The 16,047-nt window shown below is 44.8% G+C and overlaps 1 protein-coding gene across 3 annotated transcripts in view; it reads left to right on the top strand.

Annotated features, from left to right (window-relative positions):
- The window catches only part of LOC106607468 (retinoic acid receptor alpha), a 182,270-nt gene that overhangs the window by 152,134 nt on the left and 14,089 nt on the right, over positions 1-16,047 (top strand). For all 3 annotated transcript variants that reach the window (XM_014204449.2, XM_045720631.1, XM_014204451.2), the window contains one exon: positions 8,311-8,459. In XM_014204449.2, coding sequence (XP_014059924.1) covers positions 8,311-8,459 — 149 coding nt within the window. The remainder of the gene's footprint in view (positions 1-8,310; positions 8,460-16,047) is intronic.

Below are 16,047 nucleotides of genomic sequence, written 5' to 3'. Positions count from 1 at the left end.
TTGTAAAGTGTTCTAGCCTGTATGGACATTGTTTTGCGAACAGTAATGAACAGTTTCAACATTCCTGCATGTGTTATATATCGCATTATTCAAGTGTAGGGAGCTAACATGATGCAGTATCGAGAAAGTACCAAAGTTCCGGTATACCGTGCAACACTAGGAGTTATGTTTTATAACATTTTGACTCGTCCTTGTTTTTAGTTTCCTCACTCCGTGAGTTAGTCTTGAAATCTATCCCGTGTCTGTCCCTGGTTCCCCGCTTGCATGATAAAACCCGGGAGTTTTTTTTTTTCCTGTGAGAAGAGCCGAATGTTGTCTGCGAGAGAAGAGTGTATAGTACAGTCACAGTGAGCCTTTTGAAGGGAGAGAAGAGAGGCTTAACAACTGTACCAGGATTCTCTTTCTCCCCCAGGGACTACCGCCAACGCTGCTGCTGCGAGGTATGCAGCCGCTTCCCTTTCATGCTCTGCCCTATTTTTTTTCTCTCTTTATCTCACTCTCTCTTTCTCTCTCTCACACACACACACACACACACACACACACACACACACACACACACACACACACACACACACACACACACACACACACCCCTCTGATTGTCTCTCTGTCTAGTCCCCCCTCTCTTAGACACGTTCACTTGTACACACTCGCAGACAAACTCACAGACAATCCCTCTTCCTCTGCTTTTTTTCCACTTTCCCCTTCTCCTTTTCTACTCTATAACACGGACACCCCTGTCCCCTCACCAACTCCTCTGCTGGCCTCATACATTTACCTTGTAGCACTATAATGATTGGGGCGTTTTAAATATTTCAGAGGGAAACAGCGGCCTCTATCCCATCCAGGCTATTCTCTGGCAAGAGGGTAAATGGCGGGAGTGTAGCACTGGGAGACGTACGTTCACTAATTCATAGCTCCCTCTTCGAAAGCCTTCTCAGGAGGAGCTGCTAAGCCTATAGTCTTCCTCGAATGATCTAATGGCCCATAGTCCCTCTCGGGCGATCTAATGGCCCATAGTCTCCCTCGGGCGATCTAATGGCCCATAGTCTCCCTCGGGCGATCTAATGGCCCACATGGGTGTGTGGATATCAGTAGTATATGGTACTGTGGTTTAACTCCACAATGTATCAGTCAGTGTGTTTGCTATTTCTGCCAATTGTGTATGCGTGTATTGTGTGTTTGTTGTGGTTTAGTCTGTGTGTACGTGGTTAAAAATACAGTTGAAGTCAGAAGATTACAAACTCTTAGGTTGGCGTCATTAAAACTCGCTTTTCAACCACTCCACAAATTTCTTGTTAACAAACTATAGTTTTGGCAAGTTGGTTAGGACATCTACTTTGTGCATGACACAAGTAATTTTCCAACAATTGTTTACAGACAGATTATTTCACTTATAATTCACTATCACAATTCCAGTGGGTCAGAAGTTTACATAAACTAAGTTGACTGTGCCTTTAAACAGGTTGGAAAATTCCAGAAAATGATGTCATGGCTTTAGAAGCTTCTGATAGGCTAATTGACATCATTTCAGTAAATTGAAGGTGTACCTGTGGAAGTATTTCAAGTCCTACCTTCAAACTCAGTGCCTCTTTGCTTGACATCATGGGAAAATCAAAAGAAATCAGCCAAGAATTCAGAAAGAAAATTGTAGACCTCCACAAGTCTGGTTCATCCTTGGGAGCAATTTCCAAACGCCTGAAGGTACCACGTTCATCTGTACAAACAATCGTACGCAAGTATAAACACCATGGGGCAAAGGACCTTGTGAAGATGCTGGAGGAAACGCGTACAAAAGTATCTATAGCCACAGGAAAACGAGTCCTATATTGACATAACCTGAAAGGCCGCTCAGCAAGGAAGAAGCCACTGCTCCAAAACCACCATAAAAAAGCCAGACCACGGTTTGCAACTGCACATGGAGACAAAGATCGTACTTTTTGGAGAAATGTCCTCTAGTGTAATGAAACAAATTAGAACTGTTTGGCCATAATGACCAGCATTATGTTTGGAGGAAAAAGGGGGAGGCTTGCAAGCCGAAGAACACCATCCCAACCATGAAGCACTTAAGTGGCAGCATCATGTTGTGGGGGTGCTTTGCTGCAGGAGGGACTGGTGCACTTCACAAAATAGATGGCATCATGCGGTAGGAAAATGATGTGGCTATATTGAAGCAACATCTCAAGACATCAGTCAGGAAGTTAAAACTTTGTCCCAAATGGGTCTTCCAAATGGACAATGACCCCAAGCATACTTCCAAACTTGTGGCAAAATGGCTTAAGGACAACAAAGTCAAGGTGTTGGAGTGGCCATCACAAAGCCCTGACCTCAATCCTGTCGAAAATTTGTGGTCATAACTGAAAAAGTGTGTGTGACCACGGAGGCCTACAAACCTGACTCAGTTGCACCTATGTGAGGAGGAATGGGCCAAAATGCATCCAACTTATTGTGGGAAGCTTGTGGAAGGCTACCTGAAACGTTTGACCCAAGTTAAACAATGTAAAGGCAATGCTACCAAATACTAATTGAGTGTATGTGAACTTCTGACCCACTGGGAATGTGATGAAAGAAATAAAAGCTGAAATAAAGCATTCTCTCTAGTGTTATTCTGACATTTCACATTCTTTAAATAAAGTGGTGATCCTAACTGACCTAAGACATGGAATTTTTACTAGGATTAAATGTCAGGAATTGTGAAAAACTGAGTTCAAATGTACTTGGCTAAGGTGTATGTAAACTTCCGACTTCAACCTTATACGTGATTGTTTTTTGTCTGTCTCTCTGTGACGCGACCCTCAGATCCGACACTAATGGCCCTCTCAGCCAGCCAAACAGGCCCATCTGTCAGCTAGGGGTCAAATGGTGCAAGCACAAGGTCACGCCAGGCAGACAGACAGGTCAACAGGGCCCAGGGGGGTTAAGGGAAATATGAGAGCCCTCTGACCCCTCCCCCTCTCCACCATACAACCCCCACCCCGTCACAGTCTGGTCAGGTGATCAGCACTCCATGTGATCGGCTCTTACAATGAGCAGCTAAGGAAGCGCTTCATTTTTTTCCTTTTACCTTTATTTAACTCTTAAATGCGCAATATGTAGAAATCGCTCTGCCATTACATGGTTGATAAAATTCTATCATGTTCGCCTAATTTCGGTTTACGTGGCAAAACAAGCAGTGTATAGTGTAGAGAGTCAATCTAAACCGCTGTGAAATATATTTTCTATATCCAAAGATATCATATTTTTAGCTGTTTTGAAGCCGGTGTATAAAAGCGAAACAAAACATATGCGAAAGCTAAACTTAGGAACGGGAAGCATAGAAATGGAGCACAAACAACAGATCTACTGCTTGTCAGACTTGCTTTCAAAGAGAATGAAAGATCTATAACTAATATTTCTACGTGAATTTGGTCCGGTCACCCGGAAAGCACCATACTGGATCTTTTTAACAATAGCTGTTTTGGTCAGGGTTGTGCTGACATCACCAGGGTTGTGGGTGACGTGCTGCATGGAACTGAAATTGTATGCTCGACGATCCAATAATTACGAATTAACAAGAACAGAAAACGTGAAGAGTAAGCCAGATTCAGAGAGAAAAGGCTTTGCTTTATTCAACAACAACAAAAACTCCTGGTCATGCTTTGACAATGGCTCGCCCACAGTTAGCATGCCTCCATGAAAACTATGCAAAAAGTGAGGGAGGAAGTGGTGGCGAGAGAGGACATACATAATTTTGCCTGATGGGACTTCTGGAAAGAAAGAGTGAAGGAAAAAGTCCTGTGTGATGCTGGTGTCTAATTGAGTCTGCCTTCCATGGGTCCTCAGATCCTCAAAAAGTTCTACAGCTGCACCCTCGAGAGCATCCTGAGTGGTTGCATCACCGCTTGGTATGGCAACTGCTCGGCATCCGACCACTAGGCACTACAGAGGGTAGTGCGTACTGCCCAGCGCATCACTGGGGCCAAGCTTCCTGCCATCCAGGACCTCTATACCAGGCGGTGTCAGAGGAAGGCCCTAAGAAGGAAGACTCCAGCCACCCTAGTCATAGACTGTTCTCTCTGCTACCGCACAGAAAGCGGTACTGGAGTGCCAAGTCTAGGTCCAAAAGGCTCCTTAACAGCTTCTATCCCCAAGTGATATGACTGCTAAACAGTCAATCAAATGCCTACCCGGACAATTTGCATTGACCCCCTTTTTTACACTGCTGCTACTCACTGTTTATTATCTATGCATAGTCATTTTACCCGTACCTACATGTCCATATTATCTCAATTACCTCAACTGGGTACCGCTACCCCCTGTATACCCCCTGTTTTATAGTTTTTATTGTAATAATTTTAGCAAATATTTGCGCACTTAAAAAAAAAAAAAAAGGGGTTTGTAAGTCAGCATTTCACAGTAATGTCTACACCTACTGTATTCGGCGCTTGTGACAAATACAATTTGATATGATTTATTAAAGTACTGAGTGGGAACTCCCTTTTGAGATCCAGGTCAAGAAGCACTTTGGCGCCGTTCATTATAGTCCAGCCATGTCCTTGATCAGGGTGAACTGCCTTTTGGCATCTTGTTGGCTTCTTCTCAAATGTCCCCATTTTTAGCTGAGATGACAAGAAAGCTTGCGGAGGCTAGTCGTTAGCGAAGCTAGCTCACTATAGCAGGTGTCCATCGCCTACCTGGGAGGATTGATTAGTGATGAACTGATCCGTTTGGCTTTCATCTAATAAAATCCTGGTTTTGTTATTACACATGGTTTAGTTTAACACATGGTGTCTGGGACCAGTTTGGGTGGCGTAGCCCCAGGCGTGCAGGTAGAGTTCCATGTGAGGACGAGGACGTCCCTATTTCACCCTCTAATGTGCCACTCATACAAGAGTCAGGACTAATACAAGGAGAGCTTGGCAGAAAAGAGGTCAGACAGGGCTCCAGGGAACAGGGGGCTGGCGCGCACACAAAAAGACTGAGTGTGAAGGCAGGAGAGGGAAGGAGAGAAAGAGAAGAAGTGTGAGAGGAACAGCGATGGAGAGGGTGAGAGAGGGGTGAGAAAATGGATTGAGTGTAATGTGAAATAAGCAAGGGGAAAGAGGAGGAAAATGTCTTACTTACTTGTTTGAAATGTCTTACTTCCTGTGTTTTTTTTATTTTTGATACCTTGAAACGGGTTGGTTTGATACCGTATAGCAGCACAACATCAGTGTCCCTCTCTCACACCCCCTTTTTCTTTTCACCTACAGCGTATCTCTCACCATCGCTCTCTTTCATCTTGTTTCTGAGCCTGCTTTCTCTGTCGCCCCTTTTTTCTGTGCGTCTACCTACCCAAAATACCTCCCTTAGCTGGCACAAAGACAGCACTGAAGCCTCAACCGTCACCGTCACTCGTTTCCTGTGTGTGTGTGTGTGTGTGTGTGTGTGTGTGTGTGTGTGTGTGTGTGTGTGTGTGTGTGTGTGTGTGTGTGTGTGTGTGTGTGTGTGTGTGTGTGTGTGTGTGCGCGCGCGCCTGGAGAGGAGATAAAGACTTCACATCCTCCTCTCTCTAGTCTTCTTTCTGTCTCTGTTAGGGCTGGTGTGTTTTCAGTGACACCCTGGCTTATTTTGAACACAGGAAACACCGGCTGGTTTAGGTAGTGGATATACTTGGAAAGATGCAGCTGAGCATAGACTGAAAAAGTAGATCAGGCTCAAATGGGATATAGAACTGGTACCATTCATCATAGTGATCGACTAGTATCTATATATCTAGACATCTATAAAAAGTTTAGTAGATCCCAGACAGTAATCCTCATAGTTGTTGCTGGGAAATCAATTGATAATTGACCTGCAAGGAAAACGCATTCACTTCCACCTCCACACACCTGAACCACTGTTCTCGGGTCCAAAACTGAACGCATCCTCCAGTTAGCATTGTAGAGACGCTATCATTACCTCTGATTCAGGATCTGTGCTAAATGACAAAGTGATGGGGTGATCTGGTAGCATTTGGGCTAGTCTGAATTCCAGCATCCCGAGACCCAGACAGCCAGACCTTTTCCATTGTGGATTTGTCTAGTTTTATTCCTTTTCTTGTTTTTCTATGTTTTGTGTTTGAGCTATTCAGAGCGACCGAGGACACTAGAGGAAGGGCCTTGGCAGGACAACAGGCAGTGAATACATTGTTTTCTCGTCTAGTTTTTTTTTCTTTCTCTCCCCTGTATTTATGCTCCCGAGTGGCTCAGTGGTCTAAGACACTGCATCTCAGTGCAAGAGGCGTCACTGCAGTCAGTACCTTGGCCGGGGTAGGCCGTCATTGTAAATAAGAATTTGTTCTTAACTGACTTGCCTAGCTACTTTTTTTTTTTTTTACATTTAATTAATGTTGAATAAATTGTCAGTAGGAAAAACAGAGCATGGCTTTGGCGTGCCATGGTTTTCTAGTGGTCCTGCTCATCATCTGTTCCAAACCCAGCGATCACTGGAGTGATCCTAGATGGTCTCTCTCGTTTTTCGTCATCCTCGGTTTCGCTCTCTTTCTCTTCGTCTCTCTCTCATGTTCTTCCGGACTCTCCGTGTCTCTCTTCCTCAACTTTTTCCTCTCGTTTCATTCTCGCACACAGCGAAAACATTGTCTGCTTTGAAAATAATACTTTGTAGACCTTTGTAGACCATAATGTATGCACACACACTCCCCAACTGACTCTCTCACACACACACACACACACACACACACACACACACACACACACACACACACAAATGTAATGGTTTTGGAATTCCCCCCAGACCCTATACGGTGTTATTGTTGGCACCTATCCAGCACTGATGGGAAGGTGGACTAAGCTTGCAGAAAAAAAGAGGGGGGTGTGCAGACACCCCTGGAATGTGCGTTATGTCAGGAGATATAGAGGGGAAGCCGGTAAGGGCGGGGACCGGAGATGACTGGGGGTCAAAGGGGAAAGGGCAGAGGGGAACATGGCTGGGGATTGGAGGACAGAAGGAATAGAAAATGTGGGGGGCAGGGTGTTAGGTATGTAGAGAGAGAATGGAAAGAATCTGGAGAGGGAGAGAGAAAAGGAGAGATGCAGGGTGAGGTAAATGCAGAGGGAGTGAAAGAGATGAGTGGAAGGTAGAAGAATGTGTGGGGGTTTAGTGTGGTAATGATGGAAACAAGTAAGATTGTACACTGAGAAGTCTCTCTCACACACACACACACACACACACACACACACACACACACACACACACACACACACACACACATTAGAACATGTAGGACAGATTCATGCATCAACTTTCACATGGTGGGTTAGGGCCAGAGATATGTGTGTTATTGGGTCAGGTGAAGGTTTGTTTGTGTGTGTGTTCCTTTCCACTTTCGTTCTCTCATGCTGCCTTGCAGGTTCTTTTGAGTCCTGGGGTAAAACTTGAGCACTTACTAACACTCCAGTGTTCAGTCTGACCCCTAAGCATAACACACACACACACACACTAGGAGAGCTCTGAAAGATTGAAGGTGTGTTGTGTGTACATGAATGTAACCTGTATGTGAGCTTGCGTGAGTGTGTGTGTGTGCGTGCGTTCAGGGTCTGCCTCTCACATCCTTCCACATGATGTAAGCCCCTCTTCCAAGTAGTGGAGGAGATTACATGATGGACTGTGATTACAAAGATGACTGTTTCTCATCACATTGAAGGCATGTCCCCTTTTTTATAACGCATACAGTCACTAGTGAAAGTCTACACGCCTTACAGTCTTCATATTTTGCTGCCTTAAAATGTCATCTATAAAAGGGATTCATTTAGATTTTTCCTAATGATCTACGCGACCTACTCCACATTTTCAAACGGAAAGAAAAATGATATAAATATTTCCAAATTACCAAAAAAAAACGAAATGAGGAAGTATTGATTGCCTTCTCACCCCAGAGTTAATATTTGATGGAAACACCTTTGGCAGCCATTACATGAAAGAGTAAGTGAAGCGGCTCGTATTGTCATTCACTCGCTTTCATCCTAATTCTCTTTTGATCTATTTAAATCTCTCTCTCTCTCTCTCTCTCTCTCTCTCTCTCTCTCTCTCTCTCAACATGCAGTTACATCAGAAAGTGTGGTAATTATTTAAGTGAGCTGTGTTACAAGTTACCTACCCAATTACCAACTGTGGTTCCACTGAATCTTTCATACGGTCCACTTGTTGCAATGTGCCGTTGTCACTCATTTCCACCGTGTCTTAATCGGTGATTAGGCTAATTAATAGCATAGCTGTATGTCTTTAAGTTCATCCAGTCCTATAGATTCAGCTAACCTAATCTCCCGCTCCCCTTTCTCTCTCTCTCTGCAGCCATAGAGACCCAGAGCACCAGCTCGGAGGAGATAGTCCCCAGTCCCCCCTCGCCACCTCCTCCCCCGCGAATCTACAAACCCTGCTTCGTTTGTGCGGACAAGTCCTCGGGATACCACTATGGAGTCAGCGCCTGCGAGGGCTGCAAGGTGAGACACTTGGCCGTGCTCTTTTTCTCTCCATCCATCTCGCGTTGCATCTCTCTGTCTTCACCTCCCTCCCTTTTGCCTGCTCGCTCGTTCTCACTCTTCCCTCGCCTCTACCTCTATCGCCCTCTCTCTCTATCTCTCTCTCTCACTTTGTGCCCCAGGACTCGGGGAACCTGAACTCTCAGGCCAGTGAATGACTTTAAATATCAGTCAAGTGCTGCGGAGAGATTAAAGCATGTACCAGAGTTATACACCATTGCCATAACTGTGTCGACTGCCTAATCTGACTATATTGCCTGGAAAAGCCTCCCGCTACCAGATTGAGCACCAGCTTGCTATTTGAAGTATCCTCAATAATTGAAGGCTGCCAGCATCTAAATGTATATTGGCCCTCCACTGGGACTGAGGTAAAGCACAGGTTAGTACTAGCCTAACTAGTGCGACTACACAGTTCCCCCTCCCGTGTGTGTGTGCGTGTTTGATGGTTACGTAGGCGCACAGTCCTCTCCTGTTCCCACGCAAACCCTTCTATCTCTCCTGGAAGAAAACGCACGTCTTCATTAAATTTGCATGTTTTTTTTCTTCTCCCTCCTTTTTTTCTCTATGATTGTTTCTCTCTTTTGGGTCCCGGGAGGACGTGTATCTGTGGTCTACTTTTCATTTTTGTATTTTTTTGTTGTTGTTGCTGGAGGCTTCTCTCTATTTTTTGTTGTTGTTGCAAATTGGAACGCTCATTCCCCACACACACCCATCCCCATCCCCAGATTTAGGGGAATTGGCTGTCTGCAAATGCGCAGTCGTTAGTTGTCATCCCTAATAACAGAGCTGTCGAAACAGCCGAGGAACACTAATCAACATACGCATCCAGTATAATCTAATGATGTACACAGGCATTCAAACCTGATGAGTGTGTCCACAGCCGCTCATGTAGTGTGGTAATATTGATTGATCCCTTTTTGATAAAGATAAGCAATAATGACTGTGTAAAATAAATGATTAAAATACTGATCTATATTGTATGCCACATTTTAAATAATGTAAATAATGTTTTGTGTCATTTTGGAGTCACTTATTGTAAATAAGAATAGAATGTTTCCGATCACTTCTACATGAATGTGGATGCTACCGTAATTATGGATAATGAATTGTGAATAATGATGAGTAAGAAAGTTACAGAGGGTCAAAGATCATACCCCCAGGACATGCCAATAACAGGGGAGGTTAGCATCTATAAAAGCCAATCCAAAATGACACTACATTATTTAACATTTATTTTGGATTCAAATTAATCTGAAACAAAACCAAAACGAACTGCAAATGCATCCAACAAGCATAAACAAAACGGACCCACTAGGCCATAGACTTTTTAAATGTTTTATTTGTTTTACTTAACCTTTTATTTTACTAGGCAAGTCAGTTAAGAACAAATTCTTATTTACAATGACGGCCTAACCCGGCCAAACCCTAACCCGGATGACGCTGGGCCAATTGTGCGCCGCCCTATGGGACTCCCAATCACAGCTATGATACAGCCTGGAATCCAACCAGGGTCTGTAGTGACGCCTCTAGCACTGAGGTGCAGTGCCTAAGACCACTGCGCCACTCGGGAGTCCTAAAAGAGAGAAGCGTTTTCATAAAACCCTTTTGCATGGGCAGGAGAAGAGCAAACAACAGACCTTCATTCCATTTCTACCAGATCTGACTTGTTTGTATTCAAAATCAATTTTGGACCAAGCCACAGATTAGGTAATAAAACTAACATATCCAATCAGATGGAACCAGCCGACATCCTAAAGAAAGGGGCTCACCTCTATGTGTGAAGACTTGAGGTGGTGGGCTGGGTACAATAGAGATAAGACCGCATTCCTGAGACGGCACAAAGGAAACCCTTGCATACCGTGTCATCAGAGTTCACTCTGAACCACTACACATAACCAAAGAGATCATACATGCGTGTCGATGGCATCAGAGTTCTCTTCAGGGAACAAGTTTCGAATACAGATGCCAATCAATGCTGCGGTAGTATTATTCTCTCACACATTCCAATAGTCAGTCCGCTAGATACTGTGCGAGAGAGAGACCAAGATTTTGGCCCCTCAACAGGGGGAAGGGCTGACTGGCCCTTGAGTATTTTACTTGTGTTCCTTGGCCGTTTGCCATGCAGACCCAGAGGTGACAGAGAGCACATAGATTAGGGCAGAATATTTAGCCATGTTACATACACACGACATACTGTGACCCCTGTGCATATACACAAGTAATCTGTTTTGTACGCATGCATGTATACACACACACACACCCCAGGCTGTTACCGGGGGCTAGGATTAGTGGTGCAGCTAAAGAGGCTTACAGGACGGGGAAGGCAGGACACGGTATGATGTATGGAGTGGAATGGTGTACGGGTGTTGACCCCCCCACGGTAGAAGGTCACCGTAACGTGAGTAGATCCCCTGTCCCAGGTCGCACCAGGGTCAATCGCAGGCTCCCATGGGTCGGCTGGTGGCCAGGAAGAGATCAAGGATCCCAAAACAGATATAGGTCCACAGAGTCCTGTCAGGCTCTCCTCTCTTCTGTCTCATCCTTCTCTGCATCTCTCTTTTTCTATCTCTCTCTGATAATCTTTCTCTCTGTATTTTCATCTTTCTTTTGCTCTTTATCTACCTGAACACTTCCCCATGTCTCTCTTCATTCTATCTCGCTCGTGCTCGCTGCCTCTCTCTCTTGCTCTCTTCCTATCTCTCTCTCTTTCTGTCATCCCCTCTTTATTTATAGACCCTTAACCCATGGGTTCCACCGGGCATTCTGCCTGGCTGTAACCTGTGTGTGTGTGTGTGTTTCAGGTGTGTTTATGGGCAGTGTAGTTTGTGTTCCCGACATCTGTATGTGCACTTTTAACCCTCACCAAACCTAGACCTTCTCCCCCGTTTTGAAATTCGGAGCGTTCAGAGCGCACACTGGACGCTCTGGCAGAGGAGTAGGGTTGATCCGAGCATTCTGACCATCACAACGGTAGTCAAGCACCCAAGCTAACTGGCTAATGTTGGCTAGCTACTTCCAGACACAAATGAGAGAACACCTCACTCTGACCATTTTACACGCTGTAACAGAGCTGGTTATCCAGAGCGTTGGTAACTGTTCTGCTAGCAACAATTTAATTCCGTTTTGTTTTGTTGCCCATGTTCAACGGGTGTTGAGCGTTCGTAAATTTAGCAGTTATTCTGCTCTCTGGCACACTCAGACGAGAGTGCTCTGAAATCGGAGTAGATAGCCAGAATTAACAATGTCCATTGAGAACGCACGACGACTGTACAACTTAGCTATGAATGATGTGAATAATCAAGTCAATAAATGTTGGGTAGTTAGATGGCATATAGTTAAAATACGTCCTGGCAAGTTAGATGTCTTAGTAGCCAACTAACTTTAGGTATCTAGATAACTTTTAATTTAAAATATATATATATATATATACTGCTCAAAAAAATAAAGGGAACACTTAAACAACACATCCTAGATCTGAATGAAAGAAATAATCTTATTAAATACTTTTTTCTTTACATAGTTGAATGTGCTGACAACAAAATCACACAAAAATAATCAATGGAAATCCAATTTATCAACCCATGGAGGTCTGGATTTGGAGTCACACTCAAAATTAAAGTGTAAAACCACACTACAGGCTGATCCAACTTTGATGTAATGTCCTTAAAACAAGTCAAAATGAGGCTCAGTAGTGTGTGTGGCCTCCACGTGCCTGTATGACCTCCCTACAACACCTGGGCATGCTCCTGATGAGGTGGCGGATGGTCTCCTGAGGGATCTCCTCCCAACTCCTGGACAGTCTGTGGTGCAACATGGTGTTGGTGGATGGAGCGAGACATGATGTCCCAGATGTGCTCAATTGGATTCAGGTCTGGGGAACGGGCGGGCCAGTCCATAGCATCAATGCCTTCCTCTTGCAGGAACTGCTGACACACTCCAGCCACATGAGGTTTAGCATTGTCTTGCATTAGGAGGAACCCAGGGCCAACCGCACCAGCATATGGTCTCACAAGGGGTCTGAGGATCTCATCTCGGTACCTAATGGCGAGCACATGGAGGGCTGTGCGGCCCCCCCACAGAAATGCCACCCCACACCATGACTGACCCACCGCCAAACCGGTCATGCTGGAGGATGTTGCAGGCAGCAGAACATTCTTCACGGCGTCTCCAGACTCTGTCACGTCTGTCACATGTGCTCAGTGTGAACCTGCTTTCATCTGTGAAGAGCACAGGGCGCCAGTGGCGAATTTGCCAATCTTGGTGTTCTCTGGCAAATGCCAAACATCCTGCACGGTGTTGGGCTGTAAGCACAACCCCCACCTGTGGACGTCGGGCCCTCATACCACCCTCATGGAGTCTGTTTCTGACCGTTTGAGCAGACACATGCACATTTGTGGCCTGCTGGAGGGTTGTTGCATTTTTCAGGACTCTGGCAGTGCTCCTCCTGCTCCTCCTTGCACAAAGGCGGCGGTAGCGGTCCTGCTGCTGGGTTGTTGCCCTCCTACGGCCTCCTCCACGTCTCCTGATGTACTGGCCTGTCTCCTGGTAGTGCCTCCATGCTCTGGACACTATGCAGACAGACACAGCAAACCTTCTTGCCACAGCTCGCATTGATGTGCCATCCTGGATGAGCTGCACTACCTGAGCCACTTGTGTGGGTTGTAGACTCCTTCTCATGCTACCACTAGAGTGAAAGCACCGCCAGCATTCAAAAGTGACCAAAACATCAGCCAGGAAGCATAGGAACTGAGAAGTGGTCTGTGGTCTCCACCTGCAGAACCACTCCTTTATTGGGGGTGTCTTGCTAATTGCCTATAATTTCCACCTGTTGTCTATTCCATTTACACAACAGCATGTGAAATGTATTGTCAATCAGTGTTGCTTCCTAAGTGGACAGTTTGATTTCACAGAAGTGTGATTGACTTGGAGTTACATTGTTGTTTAAGTGTTCCCTTTATTTTTTTGAGCTATATATATATATATTGCTCAAAAAAATAAAGGGAACACTTAAACAACAATATATATATACCTATACCTATACGACCTGGCCAAGATGAAGCAAAGCAGTGCGACACAAACAACACAGAGTTACACATGGAATAAACAAACGTACAGTCAATAACACAATAGAAAAGTCTATATACAGTGTGTGCAAATGAGGTAAGATTAGGGAGGTAAGGCAATAAATAGGCCGTAGTGGCGAAGTAATTACAATTAAACACTGGAGTGATAGATGTGCAGAAGATGAATGTGCAAGTAGAGCTACTGGGGTGCAAAGGAGCAAAAAATAAATAAAGAATATGGGGATGAGGTAGTTGGATGTGCTATTTACAGGTGGGCTATGTACAGGTGCAGTGATCTGTGAGCTGCTCTGACAGCTGATGCTTAAAGTTAGTGAAGGAGATAATGTGCCTCCAGCTTCAGTGATTTTTGCAATTCGTTCTATTCTTTGGCAGCAGAGAACTGGAAGGAAAGGCGGCCAAAGGAGGAATTGGCTTTGGGGTTAACCAGTGAAATATACTTGCTGGAGCGCGTGCTAGATTTAATTTTGGATTGGAGATGCTTATTGTGAGTCTGGAAGGAGAGTTTGCAGTCTAACCAGACACCTAGGTATTTGTAGTTGTCCACATATTCTAAGTCAGAACCGTCCAGAGTAGTGATGCTAGACGGGTGGGCAGGTGCGGGCAGCGATCGGTTGATGAGCATGCATTTAGTTTTACTTGCATTTAGAGCAGTTGGAGGCCACGGAAGGAAAGTTGTACGGCATTGAAGCTCGTCTGGAGGTTAGTTAGAACAGTGTCCAAAGAAGGGCCAGATGTCTACAGAATGGTGTCGTCTGCGTAGAGGTGGATCAGAGAATCACCAGCAGCAAGAGCCTCATCATTGATGTATAGAGAGAAAAGAGTTGGCCTGAGAATTGAACCCTGTGGCACCCCCATAGACTGCCAGAGGTCCGGACAACAGACCCTCCGATTTGACACACTGAACTCTCTGAGAAATAGATGGTGTACCAGGCGGGGCAGTCATTTGAGAAACCAAGGCTGTTGAGTCTGCCGATAAGAATGTGGTGATTGACAGAGTCGAAAGCCTTGGCCAGGTCGATGAATATGGCTGCACAGTATTGTCTTTTATTGATGGCGGTAATGATATTGTTTAGGACCTTGAGCGTGGCTGAGGTGCACCCATGACCAGCTCAGTACATACTGGTACATACTGCTGAAATGCTATGCAGCTCGTAAGGATAGCGTCACTAACAAATTGTCAGCCAGCATAACGTGTAATGTAAATTATTTGAAAAGTCATTACTTTATTACCATTGCTCAACATTTTATTAACATTTGTCATAATTAGGTAACGCAATGAATTTGTATCCGCTCTCGCTGGACTTTGGCAGCATATTTCCCACCGTTTTCTTAAAATCTGAAAACATTGTGAAGCCACGCCCATTTTCTGAAGAGAAGCGTTATGGGCACTAAAAGCACGGAAATAGTGTCAACTGCTTGTATACTTCATATTATGGTGAATTTAGTACGACATCCGGGAACTTTTGTCATACTAACTATATCCATACTATGACCAATAAGCATACTATAAACCCAATTTACTAAACAAATAGTGCGGTTAGTGTGAGTATTCGAACACAGCTTTAGTCCCCTTAATAGCATTAGCACTTCTCTTCTGTAAAGCGCTTATTCCCCCTCTTTTATATTGCTGTAGTTCCAGTATTATAAAGTCTAGCTCCTGTAGTTTAGCCACAGTGTATTGTTTAATTCCAGAGCTGTAAGGTCTATCTCCTGTAGTTGTTTAGCTGTGGTTGTACTTCCAGTGCTCTAGGCCAGTCTTCGACCACGGTACCAGCCCTCTGCTGCCAGAACATTCTTCACACCTTGTAATTACTGAACTTCAGTCCACGGGGATTTCAGGCCACTAACAGCTGTAGCTGTTAAACAAGAGCGAGGAAACATACTATTTAGTGGGTGCATGTGCATTTGTGTGTGTGCGTAGTACACCTCTCAACAGAGGTCCATATGTGTCATAGGGACTCCCATGTGCACAGAAGTGCTCTCCACTCAACCTATCCCTCCCTTCTATACCATTTCGCCCCTTCTCCTCTTTCTCCTTTCACATCTGCAAATGCACCCTCAGTGGCTTGGCGGCTAGGAGCCATCAGAGGTCGCTAAGAGGGCTTTTCCACTGAAGGGCCGTGCCGCGATTATCACGATTCCTATTTCATTTCCATTTGCCCATGGCCCACTTGATTCCTGGAACCAAGCGGGATACTCAGCCTCGTTTGATATCTGATACTGTCCTCGAACCAAGTAGGCTGTTGGGTGGGTTTACAAATGCCTGTATTCAACGATTGATGTCACGCAATGATGTCACAGTGTGTGTCGCGTATGTTGTAATACTCATGCACGAATCAATGGTTCCATATTTAAAAGAGAAGGGAAATCTGACTACGAACGGTACAGCTACACTAACGAATAACACTAGAGCAAAAACAGAATAATGAAGGACTTTTGAGCATCTGGGCAGAGCCTTTCGACAC

Source organism: Salmo salar, chromosome ssa06 (assembly GCF_905237065.1).
Source record: "Salmo salar chromosome ssa06, Ssal_v3.1, whole genome shotgun sequence".
Classification (NCBI taxonomy): domain Eukaryota; kingdom Metazoa; phylum Chordata; class Actinopteri; order Salmoniformes; family Salmonidae; genus Salmo; species Salmo salar.
The sequence above is the reverse complement of the archived record's forward strand: the minus strand, read 5'-3'. Positions and strand labels throughout refer to the sequence as shown.